The 13,833-nt window shown below is 37.6% G+C and overlaps 3 protein-coding genes across 6 annotated transcripts; 1 reads left to right on the top strand and 2 right to left on the bottom strand.

Moving 5' to 3' along the window:
• Positions 1-287: 287 nt before the first annotated feature.
• On the bottom strand, positions 288-1,418 carry LOC132183894 (F-box protein SKIP23-like). Its single transcript, XM_059597360.1, has one exon. It carries the CDS (start codon positions 1,416-1,418, stop codon positions 288-290), a length of 1,131 nt encoding a protein of 376 aa, XP_059453343.1.
• A 1,615-nt stretch (positions 1,419-3,033) lies between these two features.
• Positions 3,034-6,307, top strand: LOC132183665 (uncharacterized protein At1g26090, chloroplastic). Of its 3 annotated transcripts, none has more exons than XM_059597028.1 (7): positions 3,034-3,370; positions 4,102-4,164; positions 4,258-4,332; positions 4,423-4,616; positions 4,683-4,854; positions 4,935-5,351; positions 5,969-6,307. In XM_059597028.1, the coding sequence occupies exons 1-7, from the start codon at positions 3,158-3,160 to the stop codon at positions 6,098-6,100; spliced, it is 1,266 nt and encodes a 421-aa protein (XP_059453011.1). In that variant the 5' UTR covers positions 3,034-3,157; the 3' UTR covers positions 6,101-6,307. The 3 variants fall into 3 exon arrangements, with proteins under 3 accessions (XP_059453011.1, XP_059453010.1, XP_059453008.1); XM_059597027.1 differs by having other exon boundaries at positions 4,021-4,164; positions 5,974-6,307; XM_059597025.1 differs by having other exon boundaries at positions 4,021-4,164.
• A 74-nt stretch (positions 6,308-6,381) lies between these two features.
• LOC132183664 (protein CHUP1, chloroplastic) lies at positions 6,382-12,940 on the bottom strand. 2 transcript variants are annotated; one of them, XM_059597023.1, is made up of 9 exons: positions 12,250-12,940; positions 11,681-11,769; positions 10,794-11,546; positions 8,660-10,033; positions 8,417-8,548; positions 7,936-8,117; positions 7,573-7,684; positions 7,188-7,331; positions 6,382-6,645 (listed from the first exon to the last, which is right to left on the bottom strand). In XM_059597023.1, exons 1-9 carry the CDS (start codon positions 12,356-12,358, stop codon positions 6,547-6,549), a joined length of 2,994 nt encoding a protein of 997 aa, XP_059453006.1. In that variant the 5' UTR covers positions 12,359-12,940; the 3' UTR covers positions 6,382-6,546. The 2 variants fall into 2 exon arrangements, with proteins under 2 accessions (XP_059453006.1, XP_059453007.1); XM_059597024.1 differs by having other exon boundaries at positions 11,681-11,760.
• Between the last annotated feature and the right edge of the window lie 893 nt (positions 12,941-13,833).

Genomic DNA, 13,833 nt, shown 5'->3' with positions numbered 1-13,833 from the left:
TTTATGGTTTCAAATGATTCTTTCATAACAATTTATATTTTTAACTAGTTTCTGATTATTGGAAGATAAATGCTACATAAACAATTTAAACTTAGTTATTTCTTGAACCAACCAAATCATATGTGAACAAGAATTTGGGAAAAAATCTTGGAGTCTGTATCTGGAATTAAATGAAACACAAACAAATATAAGAGAAAAACAATTAGAATAATGCTAAAACAAAATATAATTAATAGAAAAACAAAATCAAGTAAGCCATCTAAAATTGGTCCAACATATTATTTCCCTTACAACATAGGCAGTAGCATCCAAATTGGGGGAGGCATATACTTGTGCGAAGGATTTGGTTTGTAGTGTAGTCGAATGCTTCGATCCTCTAAATTGAAAATACCCATGTCAAGCGGCCCATTGGGATAGTATGGCCGTGTATCAGTATAGTCATCAGTATAATATATGGAGTTAGGATGGCACCCCGAAAAGTAGGAAGCTGGAATAGATATAGAATAATTGTCTCCCAAGAACAAGGCATCATCTCCTGTGTTCTTCACCTCCACCCGTTTCACCACCTTTCCACTTTCATCGTCTAGAACAAGCTTGTACACCTCAAAATGACCAGTCATACCCTGACCGTCATTTCCAAAAGGCCAAGAAGCGAGAAACCTCCGTATCAGCAACAAATCTCCCATAGATGTTTCCACAAGATACGTCAGGTCTGCATACTCAAGATCTCTCGGTGCAAGTATCTTTTTTAGATTGCTATTAACATCAATGGATAGAAGCAAACCTCTATGATCAATGGCAAGAACCTGGCCTTTATAAAATAAAACATCAGAGAACAAGTGTCCATGCTCATGATCCACATAAGTCCAAGATTTGTCACCTAATTTCATGAAAACCAAGTCACTATATTCACCAAATATTGCAACAACAAGGCAGTCCGAGTCCTCAAGAGTAGTGGGGTCCGAGGACAATGTGACTTTTTCGACTGTATACTGTTTACCTGACTTCGTTGTATAGCCTCTGAGTTTTTGAAGCTGTGGGAGACGGATTTTCTTGTTCCTGAAGGGGTTGAATAGGGTAATAGACGAAGTGTTGGTTAGAAAGATCAACCAACCGAAGGAAGAACCGCAACATCTTCTACGATTGTAAGGCATGCGGAGGTTAACGTCAGAGATTGTCCGGTCGGTGATGCTGTATAAACTACGCGTTTTCTTGATATTGTGTTTGCTGGGAACCAACAACATGGGAATTTGAATGCCTTGACGTGGTCGCTCTTTCACCGCTGTCCTCCATGACTTGCATACGGCACCGAAACGAACCTTGTCAATGGGTGAGGCCAGCTGGTGCAGAATCGAATCGAGGAGGTCCGTTGGAAGCCATGCCCAATCTGATTCCGACGTCGATGATGAAATTGCCATCATATGCTTGCGATTGTAAATATTCAAGTAACTAATTGACGGCTGCTAAGGAGCCTCTATATATAGGACACAAGATCACCGACATATATGAAAGAATTAACGCAATTTATGGAATTCCTTGTATGTGTCAATTTGATTATTGACAGCTAGCACGTAAGAAATTAAGAGAAATAATAACAATAAATAAAAATATATCATAGTCATGATATCTGTTGGGAATAAATTCACACTATAAGCCCACCAAATTCTGGGCCCAATGGCCAATGATAGACCCATGAAGATATTAATTAAATAACAAGGACTATTTAATTAATTGATAGTTTTATATTCCAATTAGGATAATATTGGAATAAAGACGTCATACTTATCTCTACAAGATGACTACTCAAGATTATCTTTACATGATATCTGTTCAATGTTTATCTCTACATGATAGCTGTTGAGTTCTATCTCAACTCTGGACTCTCAAACCAATTCAAATAAGAAGATCCAGTCCAAGTCTACTTCATCTCCCAGAGCCTATAAATAGGCCCTTACACAAGGTACAAAAAGATCTTGAATCTTGAAATATCCTCACACATATTATTGAGCGTATTGAATTATTGTGCGCTGAAGCACAATATTTCTCTTAGAAACTTTCTGACTTTGGCATTGGAGTGTCCCCGGGAAACCGGAAACCCCCTTGACAATGCTGTCCTTTTTGTAGTGATTTGAAGTGCACGACGACGTATTGAAGACCCCAAAGAAAGCGCATCCACCGTGTTGAAAACTGTTCTAACAATATCAATATTCAATACCATTTATTTCTCCCTTAATTTGGTCAAAACCTTAATCACTCTCGTTACTCGTACCTCAACACGTCAACAGAGTAGGAATGTAAGCGGTTGTTCTTCAATATTAAGTCAGACTAATTAAAGATGCTAATACACTAATCCCTTTCTAAAAACCTAAATTATTACATTTCTCCATATCATAAAGAAATAAACAATTTTTATTTTATTATTTATTTATTTTTATTTTGAACAAATTGCAATCTTTATTCATAGGACTTGGATTACATGCATCTGCGTTACTTTGCTCTACCGCATGTAAGCCAAGTCCTTAATACTGATAATCATTAATCAATTGGAGTCAGGAAGTCATTTATCCTCTAAATCCCATATATCTTGCCAATCTCCTACTCATCATATGAGCTGATTTTTAAAAGGGAAAAATATAAAATTAGTCCCTATTATTTACCTTATTTGCAATTAAATCCATGTGGAATCAAAATGAATTTAAAGGTCCATGTGGCATGCCAAAAAAAATAATTTAGTCATTACAGTCAAATTTTGTTTACTGACTTAACAGATTATAATAACATAAAATGTTAGAGTCAATAAAATTGTGATAATTGTCATATTTAATTCAGTGTCACATTAACAGAATATGTTAAATTAGTGGACGAAATTTGATTGTAAGGACTAAATTGTTTTTGTTTTGGCATATCTCATTGGATCTTTGAGTTTATTTTAATACCACATGAAACTAATTGTAAACTAGATAGATAGGATTAATTTTACATTTTTCCCTTTTTAAAAATTCACAAGCTGACATTAGGCTTCACTGAGAAAAAGATGGTCTTTTGCTCATTGTAGCCCGTTGTAGCCTCCTAAAGACAAAGGAATATCCATTGGAGAGGGGCCCTTCTCCGCTAGGTTCCGTCTTTCGCATACTCCCAACAAGAACTCTTACAAAGAATGGCTTCTTGTCTCTTTTCTCCTATCCTTATCGTACACCCCACTTCCCGTTCCACTCTTCGAAGAAGAGCTTTTGCGGTGGCGGATTTATCAGCAGAGAATGGTAGTAGTGGCAGCGATGATAGTAATTCTTCTCATCAGTCAACCAAATTGGTCACCTTTTTGGGCAAAGGTGGGTCCGGCAAGACCACCTCGGCGGTTTTCGCCGCTCAGGTACATGGCCATATTTTGCATCGTTGTTTTGAGTTTTGTGGTTTTTGCTATTTATTTTTGGTGATAATTTGTGGGTTCTTGAGTTAAAAGTTAACTGCTTTACTTCTCATATAATTTGGTTGCGCTAAATGTAGGCAGTATGTTATGCACAGATTGTGTTAATCTGAGTTAGGGCAACTATAAACGGACTATTGATTCTAAATATGTTTTCAGAAAGACAGTGGGTAATTGTTATTCATGGAAAATTCAGGATGTTTCCATTTGATAAATTATGGTGCAAATAAGATTTCTGAAACATTTTGTAATTGACTATTTCTCGATCAAAGTAGCAAGAACTCAGAGCTTCTTCACTATTGTAAAAGAGAGCATATAAGAACTATTTCTAAACCACTCAGGTTATTTAGGCTGGATATTCCTTTATCTTTTTTCTATAGGAGCATTATTTTTGAAAGATTATGTCAGTCTACCACTTGAAGTTAGCTCCTTTGACATGATTTCAAACTAATTGCGTTTTTTCCCCTCCCTAGAGATAATGTTGGGAGTTTATAACTGAAGATTTCCATTTACCACAAATTATTTAGTGATTCCTTAACCAATTCAATTCAATTCAGTTCTCTCTCTGTCTCTCTCTCTCTCTCTCTGGTTCTCAGCATTATGCATTGGCTGGGCTCAGCACATGCTTGGTGATACATAACCAAGACCCCACAGCTGATTATCTTTTGAATTGTAAGATTGGAACTTCTCCCGTCACATGCAACAAGAACCTTTCGGCTGTTAGGTTGGAAACCACTAAAGTGTGTTTTTTAACCTCCTATCTTACTCTCTGTCACCTTGTATTTTTTTTGTCTTTGAGTGGTTACTCGATGATTTGTTGTTGGTTATTACAGATGCTTCTTGAACCTCTCAATCGACTAAAGCAAGCAGATGCTCATCTTAATATGACCCAAGGAGTTCTCGAAGGGGTGGGTACGTAATATGGTTGGGGATATTATTGCGCAGTCTAATTTGAAAGATTTCGGAGGACTTTATGGACTATTGTTTATAATGTGTAGATTGTGGGAGAAGAGCTTGGGATGCTTCCTGGGATGGATTCTATTTTTTCGGCATTTGCACTTGAGAGGCTTGTAGGATTCTTGAGTAATGTGGCTCAAAGGAGCAACAAAAAAGATAAATTTGACGTAATAATATATGATGGAGTCAGCACTGAGGAAACTCTACGGATTATAGGTGCAGCCAGTAAAGCAAGGTTGGAAACTCTCTCTCTCTCTCTCTCTCTCTTCTGATCTATATGCCTTAACATGATGATGCACAGATTGTATTTGAAATATCTACGGAACCTGGCTGAAAAGACTGATCTTGGGAGAGTGGCTGGTCCTTCACTCATGAGACTTGTAGATGAAACCATGAGTATTACCGGCAGCAGGTCCTATCTGAATGGGAAAATGAGTGCAGAAGTATGGGAAACTCTGGAACAAATGTTGGAGGTAAATGTGATTCCCTTTTTATTGTGACCACATTTAGATGTAGGCCCAACGAGATTATTAATTATTCATGTGCCATGCAGAGAGGATCCTCTGCCTTCTCAGAACCGCATAAATTCGGCTGCTTCCTTATGATGCATCCAGATAGTCCAATCTCTGTCAATTCTGCATTACGTTATTGGGGCTGTACAATCCAAGCTGGAGCACAAGTTTCTGGTGCTTTTGGTATTGCTTCTCCACATTTGAATGTAGAATCAATGGAAACAGTCAAGAAAACTTTTTCACCCGTGCCTTTTGCTTTCATTCCACAATTCCAATTCAGTTTCCCTCTTGACTGGAACAAAATTTTGCTCAACACTGTAAGTGAAGATGCAAAGAATCTTCTTTCTGTGCCAGCAAGCCGCAGCAGCAATATGTCATCGGTAAAATTTGATTCAGCCAAGAAGTCAGTAACCCTTCTCATGCCAGGTTTTGACAAGTCTGAGATCAAGCTATATCAAGTACGTCCACCCTTCCACTCAAATCCTTGACCTCTTTTTATCATAGTTCTTAATGTTCTGTTATTGTTTCCCTTTCAGGTGTCTATGGCAAGTGTTTTTTTTTTCTTTTATTGTTTGTTGGGGAAGCATTCCGAGTGAGATGGAGTGATTTTCTTTTTTTCCTGAAGCTGGAAAAATAATTAGAAATGGAACCTTCAAGATTTCAAGTCATGATAAATCTGGTGGAGAATTTGAACCTTTAACCTTTAACCTTTAAACTTGGATCTCTCCGATGACATCTTAAGACTTTTTTTTTTTTCACCTTCTAAAATATTTAAATGTAATGAGCAGAGAAAATATAAACAGATAAGAGAATATGCTTGTGAAGCTTTTTGAGCTTTTTGCTTAGACAATCAGAAGTAGTGGTCTAAAAAGAGATTTTAGAGATACTTCTTTGAACTATTGGAATTTACTTATCGAAAAAATTATGGCATGCTAGAAGTACGAATTTAGACATTCCTTTTAGTGGATTTTAAGGATAAGAAACTTTTATAGTTCTGTTATGTTATTGTGCTCCTTTAATCTTGGTTGAATTTGCCGAATTTCTGATTGACATTATTATTTTCTAACATATGCAGTACAGGGGTGGATCCGAGTTACTGGTGGAAGCAGGGGACCAAAGACGTGTCATTCTTCTACCTCCTGAGATTCAAGGAAAGGTGGGAGGTGCCAAGTTCCTGAACAGAAGTCTTGTAATCACAATGCGGTAGTGGAATTACACTGATAAATAGTATTCTTTTTTTCGCTTTGGATATTATAGTGTTCATATGATTGATGATTTGATATTGATCTATGTGAGAATCACTTGTATTTTGAACACATGTTTGTTTGTAGAAGGGTTGAATTCATTCAACCCTGTTTTGAAGAAAACTTTAATGGGTTGGGGTTAATAAATCAACTAACCATTGTGATGACAACCAGATAGATGCTCTCTTGTTACTTGGTTTCAATGCCCAACAATAAGCATATAGAAGTTAGTGTGGATCAGAGCTCATACAAATTATATATGCCTTTTCTTTTTCCTTTTCTATCTTCAATTGGACCTGGTCATTGTACAATGTCCAGTATATATGATATTGTTTGCAACATGGAGTGAGAGGGAATATACAACTAAAAATAAAAGGAGAAATTCAAATGAAAAAAGAAAAACCCTCCCTCATGTTTCTAGCTTTTTGTCTTCTGGCACCTGTGCATGGACACGGCTCCTGAGTTCTTCAAAAGCCTTCATGCTTTCCGCGTCAAAGCCTCCCGCAAACTGCAGACGGGTGCAAGCCAAAGTTAAAATCCACTATAAGGAAATGAAATTTTGATACGAAAAAAGTTTATTAAACTTTGATATGAAATGCAAATTTCGTTTGGCTACGTTTTTAAATAAAATTGTGGAAATTGTCCTGTTTGGGACGGTGTTTGGAAAACAAAAAAAATTGGCAGTTTCAGATTGCACGTAAAGATGCATTATTTTATAAGTCGAACTGCAATTTTATCAAACGCTTAATTGGTTTTTTTTTTTAATTGCGTTTTCATTTAATATGCTTTGATTTTTTTTTAAAACAAATGAAAACGTTTATCATTATATGTTTGCTTGAAAACTTAGCAAGCACTTAAACTTAATTCATCAATGAAAACATGCTGCAACATTGAACACTGTAGAGATTGAAGCCCACTCCTAAATGTTTCCCAATTTGGCTACGTGATTATAATTTGAATGTAAATCATATAAATTAGATAATACTCTTTTCTAGACCTTAACAGAGAAGTTTGTAATAAGCATAAGCTTAAGTACAGAATATACAATACCTGATGAACACGGAAAGCAAAACGCACGCCTTGCAGAACCAAAAACTCTCTGTTTGGTTCCTTTTCAGGTCCACTCATTGCATCAAGCTCTAACGCCACACGTTTCATGTACTTCCTCGCCAATTGTACTGATGAGAGCTTTATCTGAAATGGGGAAAATGCTATATCACTTATCTGCAGCATAATACATGCAAGCATTTGACGCACATTGCAACATATTGCCATTACAGGGTGCACATTGGAAAACCATTTCCGAACATCTTGCTGTTGAGACATTGCTACTTCCATAATACAATAAATGTTTTTTAAGAAATTTCAGAAAACATTTTAAAGCCAACCTCACAATCAACCAAAAAGGAATTTTTTCATACAATTTAAACCATACCTTGCCAACAACTCCTGAATCTAACAACCAATCAACTGGAATGCCAAACTCCTTGTATCGTGAAATAGCCATATCCCTTGTACGTAAGAGCGCATACACACTATTTTCCACTCTGTCAAAATATTGAGAGAATGATAAGAATTTATACTTCATTTATATAGCAATTAACAAGTGAAGGTATAAAACAAAATAAATGATCTCCTAACAGTTTAAAAGATGTCGGGGAAAGTACAACTTAAAAAAGACAAAAGGATGATTTAAGTTTTCCCCATAGAAGAAATGATGGCATTTTAGAATGAAGTTTCAAAAGCATATCTACAACTATATAGCCATCCTAGTCCTCTATGAGAAGGACTTTCTTACTTTTCTAGCAATGAGTACATCTTCTTCAAAGCATCGTCACACGGAAGCGTGGGATCATCGACGAAAGAAGATACTCGCTTCTCTAATTTCATCAGGTCCTGGTACTCAAAAGCCGCTTCTCTTAATGCATCTGCTTTCCCCTCAGGCCAATCAAAGTGCTTAAGAACTGCCCGTTCATCAACCTTACCACAGGCAAAGAAAGAAAAAAATAATTAAACAATATGAAACAGCTACAGAAATGTCACCAGGGAAGTTTAAATGCATGCTCAATTCATGGACATTCAGAAATTTTGAAGCTTGCTTAGTAGAATGCCAGAAAGAAAAAAAGAAAAAAAGAAAAAGAAAAAAAGAAGAGGACTGATAAGATTGCACTTTCTGTCTGGTGAAGTTTACAATTCTTAACAAACCGGAAAGCGGTGTTAGTATCTCAGACAGAAGGGCAATATTTGATAATGAGAACTTAATTTAATTTATAGCATACCAAGAAAGAGAGTTCCTCATCTAGCCAGTTTACAAAAGCCACAAGATCTTCTATGTTGGTGAAGGAAGCTGCTCGGACTTCAGTTGCCAATGACATGACAAAATCACCTTGAGTTTCCACATCAGCTTTCACCTGGATCCAGTGCATACAGTTTTCACACTTAGTTAAATTTGTATAACAAACACCTCTACTTTAAGCCCAAGACAGGAACATAAATGAATATAAAGGGGAAATGTAACGCACAGCTACAAGGAATGATGATCGGTTCTCAATCTCCCCAATCATGTTGCTCCTGGCATCTGATGCATTAGATGTTGAAGAGATTAATGATGGTATATCCTTCTTTGCCTCTCGTTTCATCAATGTCTGATAAAATTCAACCAGTTCAGGAGCCCGGTGAACTTTATCACCACTCCCTCCCCCTCTTGGCAGGCTTCCTGGTGGAGGAGGTGGCGGAGGTGGTCCACCAGGGGGTGGTGGTGGCGGAGGTGGTGCACCAGGTGGAGGTGGTGCAGGCGGTATTCCACCCAGAGAATTTGTATTTGTACCAGCAGAAAAACCTCCAGATCGTTTAGGAGGTGGCCGAGGCATCCTAGGAGGCCTCTTCTCAATGTGGTCAAGTTTCATCTTGCTTATTATTTGAGAACCACTCTTACCATCATTAGATTGGTCACTTGAATCACCAGAGACAATCACCTTCTCCTTTATTTGAGAAAGTTTTGGCGGCAAAGTTGCTGGTCTCTCTCTTTCAACCTTGGCTGTAGGTTCATATAGATTCGAATTTGATTTGTCACCAAACTTCTGCGCTCTTGCTTGCCCAGCTCTTTCTTTAATCTGCTTTTCCCTCTCCAAAGCCAACTTATGCCGGTCTTTATAAGCAGGGTATTTCTCATCTTGAACTCCATCAACTGATTTAGACATCAAATGGAATGATGCTGCAACATTATTTAGTGAGTCACTTGATGATACCCTCGTTCTAATATTTGGGGGAGTTGGAGTTTCAGGAGACTCTGGAAGTTCCTGCTCCATCTTGCCAAAGGTAGTGATGGCTATACTATCACCTGCATTCCTTAGCATCAGGGATTCCAATGGACCCCTTGGTCTCTGGTTCATGCTTGCCCTGCTTGGGGAACCTCCCGAGAGAGATCTGGTTGGTGATGCAAGAGCAGTCAAATCATCTTTGCTTTTGCCCCATTTCTTCAACTTCTGGATTAAGCTAGGTTTCTTACTGAGACTGCTATATCTACTATTGGAACTATCAATAGAGGCATTGTCAAAGTCCTCACTTCCAGGAGAGGATGGGTGGGAGAAATTGCTTTCAAGATCTGTGTCCCCTTGCCCACGTTCTGATCCTGCATACTCTAACATCAGCTGCTTAGCCTTCTCTTGGGATTTGGGGCTCAGACTCTTGTTGAGTTCACGAGCTGATATCTTTCCTGGTGGTGCCTGATAGTTCCGGAGTTCATACCTCAAGCATGCATTGACCCAACGAAGATACACTAGCTCTTCAACTTCACTGAATCGATATATCTGAAGTCCTTCCACTTGCTTTGACAGGTCCTCATTTGCATGCCTTAGATTATTGACCTCCTCTCTTGCCTTGGCAACCATTTCAGTCTGCAGTGTTGAGGCAAAGCACATAAAGAATGAGTTTATAACCCATCACATGTACCAGCACCGATCAAAGCATATTTGATTTATTATTTCAAATACCCTATATACTTTCATCAAGTTGTTATATCAGGCCATCCTTAAATATCTAAACACACTTCTTCTTGATCACTTCACTCCTTGTTGTGAATAAACATGCTATCTTGAACAACAACATAGCCATAGATTAATAATTTTTTTTTAAAAAAGGTTGGAACTAACTACAACAATCATTCAGAGATGATGCAATGTTGTTCTGCCTTTGAGTTACAAACTAAGTAGGTATAATGTGTGTCCAGCATTTACCTAATGATCTCAACTATTAGCATTTGATTATTCTAGTATTTCACTGATAACTTTTTGGCAAGTTACATGGTTAAATTATTAGGAGTAAAAGATGTGAAGTCAACATTTAAACTTCAAGACACAGTAGATGAGGAAAGTCTACCTCTTTAAGCAACAGAAAATATCCTATCATAGGTACTTATTATATCATTGGTGAATATTTATGCATCTATAGATTTCATTCATAGAGGGAACCATGCCAGCATTTTATTTGGCCAGTAGAAGTATAACAAAAACAGAAGCCAAAAGAGCAACTTAAATTTCTAGCACCCCCGTCCCCCACCCAGTTAAAAAGAAAACAAGCAAAAGAAGAAGAAGAAGGAGAGAGAAAAGCAGATGTGACAAGATCATTTATGCACGCAAAGAGCATTCCGATTCTGACCTCTGTCATATTGGAGAGGGCTGCTATTCTAGCTTCAGCAGAATCAAGTTTTACGGTCAACTCCCGCTTTTCATGTTGAAGTTCTTTGTTTTTCCTCTTAAGCTCCACAACTTCGACCTCTAACTCCTTCACAGCTTTCAGCTTCTTCTCAATTTCAGAATCTTTCTTGACAGCTTCTTCCTCTTTGGCCTGCAAACCAGAAACTTGCTGCTTAAGCAACAACAAATGGCCTTTCGTCTGTTTAGCTTCAAGCTGAATCTGCCTTTGCAGTTCCTTGATCTTGTTCCTTGCCACCTCTAGCTCCTTCTTTGCTGAAACTCCTTGTGCAATCTCCTCTTGAAGCTTTTTCCTCTCCGCTTGCAAAGAGTTAATGGTAATATTGAGCATGTCAATCTCTACTGTCTTGATCTTGAGTTGCCTTTGTATCTCAAGAATATCTGATTCCTGCTCCTTCAGTCCGTAGTATTCAAGCAATTCACCTTCAAGCTTCACTTCCCTCTCCTCTAATTCCTTTACTAGTTTCCGCATCCGTTCCAATTCGCTTGCATTGTTTGCCATCTCCATTTCATATGCTCTCTCTTTCTCTGCCTTATCAATCTTGTTACCAGGTAATGGATATTCAATCTCCCCAGATAAAAGATCTTCAAATTCAGGCAAAATCTCATCATCATAAACATCAGGTGGATTGCCATGAGTTCTGTTAAATATACTGTTAATTAGTTTAACCTCTTCTTCCTCCTCTTCCTCCTCCCCCTGCAATATAAAGTTAGAAAACACCTTACATTAAAGAAAATTACCGAAAACACATATCAAACTTGCAAGTCAGATTTAATTTGTGTGGCCATAAAAGTGACGGAAATCCAATCAAGAATAGAATATGTACTTACATACTCCTCTTTGAGTCTAGCATTAGAATATGTATTCTGCTCTTTGTCTCCCCCCTCACACTGAAGTTCAAAGCTTGCTTCTGCATTTTCTGAGTTTCAGCGTCACCAGAAAATACTATGTTTTAGCAGAAAGCTTACAAGAAAATGGAAGACAAAACGTTATGGAAAGATTTCTCAGACTAAAAAAATATGGATGGGAGAAAGAAATCAACTTTCTTCATGAGAGAATTGGTATTGGCAACAAACAGTTAGATAAGTGATACTTATCCACACAAAAGAAAGAAATCAACTTTCTTCATGAGAGAATTGGTATTGGCAACAAACAGTTAGATAAGTGATACTTATCCACACAAAAGAAAGAAATCAACTTTCTTCATGAGAGAATTGGTATTGGCAACAAACAGTTAGATAAGTGATACTTATGCACACAAAAGAAATCAACTTTCTTCATGAGAGAACTGGTATTGGCAACAAACAGTTAGATAAGTGATACGTAATCACACAATTCACACACACACACACACACACACACACACAGAGACACACACGAAATTCATAGAAAGGAGTACCTGAAGGCTTGACTGCAGAGGTCGATGACCTTGAGGTTTTGATATTGAGCTGCCTAACTGCAAAGGCTGCAACTGAAGCAGCAACAAGGAGGCTGAACCTGACTATCATGAAGGTGTTTTTGATAGGAAAATCTGAACACTCAACTCATCTATACACACAACCCAATTCCAAAACACCCCACCACCCATTTCTCCCAAACCCCATCACCGATAAATCAACCCATCAGGCCACTGGATATGCAGCAAAGGCAAGCCGGAATATGTAATACCCAAGAGAGCTTAACATGACAGGCGCAATGCTAAAAAAAGCCCAAGTTAGAAAAATAGAATTTATTCAACTATATACATTCCCACACCAGCTTTATCATCTTATCAGGTTTCCAGATGGACATTTCCCGAGCAAACATTCTTGTATGCACGAAAAAAAAAGTTAATGATAAGTAGAATTCCAGCACAACTGTCATGCTAGGAGCTACAGCAACCACCAATAAGTAGTGGCCAATCTTTCTCCAAAAGGATTGACAATTCAGCGTTTTGGGTATAACTGGTTACCGCAGTTGCTGAGAGGAATGTAGACAGTTAAAACAAGCCAAAAACACGAAGCTGATAAAGACTAGCAACCGTAAATTTGCACGAGAAGAAGTGCCGCTCAGTGTGTGCCTTACAGTACCTCTATCTGGCTGTTAAGAGTGACATGAGAGGGTTAGAAATGTGTCATCTCTCTTATACCACAAAATAAATTTTGTTAGTTCCTCTCCGTCTAATGGGTAGGTGGATAATATAACCAAGCCTAGGTAGATACTAACTTACAGGATCCGGATCTTCTAAAATTTTCTGTCCGAATTCTACTACATTTCTAGATGATCAACCACACACCTTTTACAGCGGCCCACAAAAGATAATCTTTGATCCAAGGGTTGAATTTGTCTGATTAGTGGTATGGGTGATACAAATAACAAATCCTAAAGGCACACACTTTCAGACAGTGGGTCCACCGTCCACCTCAAAGGACTCCTATATTGTGGACTTGTTTTTATTTGGCCTTTTTTGGCCAAATAAAGTGAAGATAAAGGCTGAAATTTAGTTCTCAGCCGCTTGCTTAATGGAGTGGAGCATATAGAAACTGTAGCCAAACAAAATCATACTCTAGTCTCTAGATAGATAACTCATCTTTTAGGTGATTCACCCAAAACCCCATACTTTGTCCTTTTTGGCTGTTTTATAAAACTTGTTCTTTTGTGAGTTTGTGTTTATTAGGTAAATTAAGTGTATAACTATTTTTGAGGTCTTTTTACAATCTCAATCAATCATCAGCTTTGGTTTGTGGCATGTGTGGGTGGGTGCACAAAGGACATAAGTTAGAAAAGTCACACCTCTTCAATTCAATTATTTGTGTGACACTCTAACTTGCGTCTGAAAAAAATTTAAAATTAGTTTACGCAATGAAAAAAATATTAAAAAATCTAAATGATAGCCCAGCCTCTTAAAAAAATAAAGTAATATAGAATGGGTTCATGCCCCCTACTTTTTTCTTTTTTCTTTTTTTGCAAGTAAAAAATGTAAAAGCTTAAAATATACATATTA

The sequence above is a fragment of the Corylus avellana genome, chromosome ca6, assembly GCF_901000735.1.
Source record: "Corylus avellana chromosome ca6, CavTom2PMs-1.0".
Lineage (NCBI taxonomy): Eukaryota > Viridiplantae > Streptophyta > Magnoliopsida > Fagales > Betulaceae > Corylus > Corylus avellana.
The sequence above is the reverse complement of the archived record's forward strand: the minus strand, read 5'-3'. Positions and strand labels throughout refer to the sequence as shown.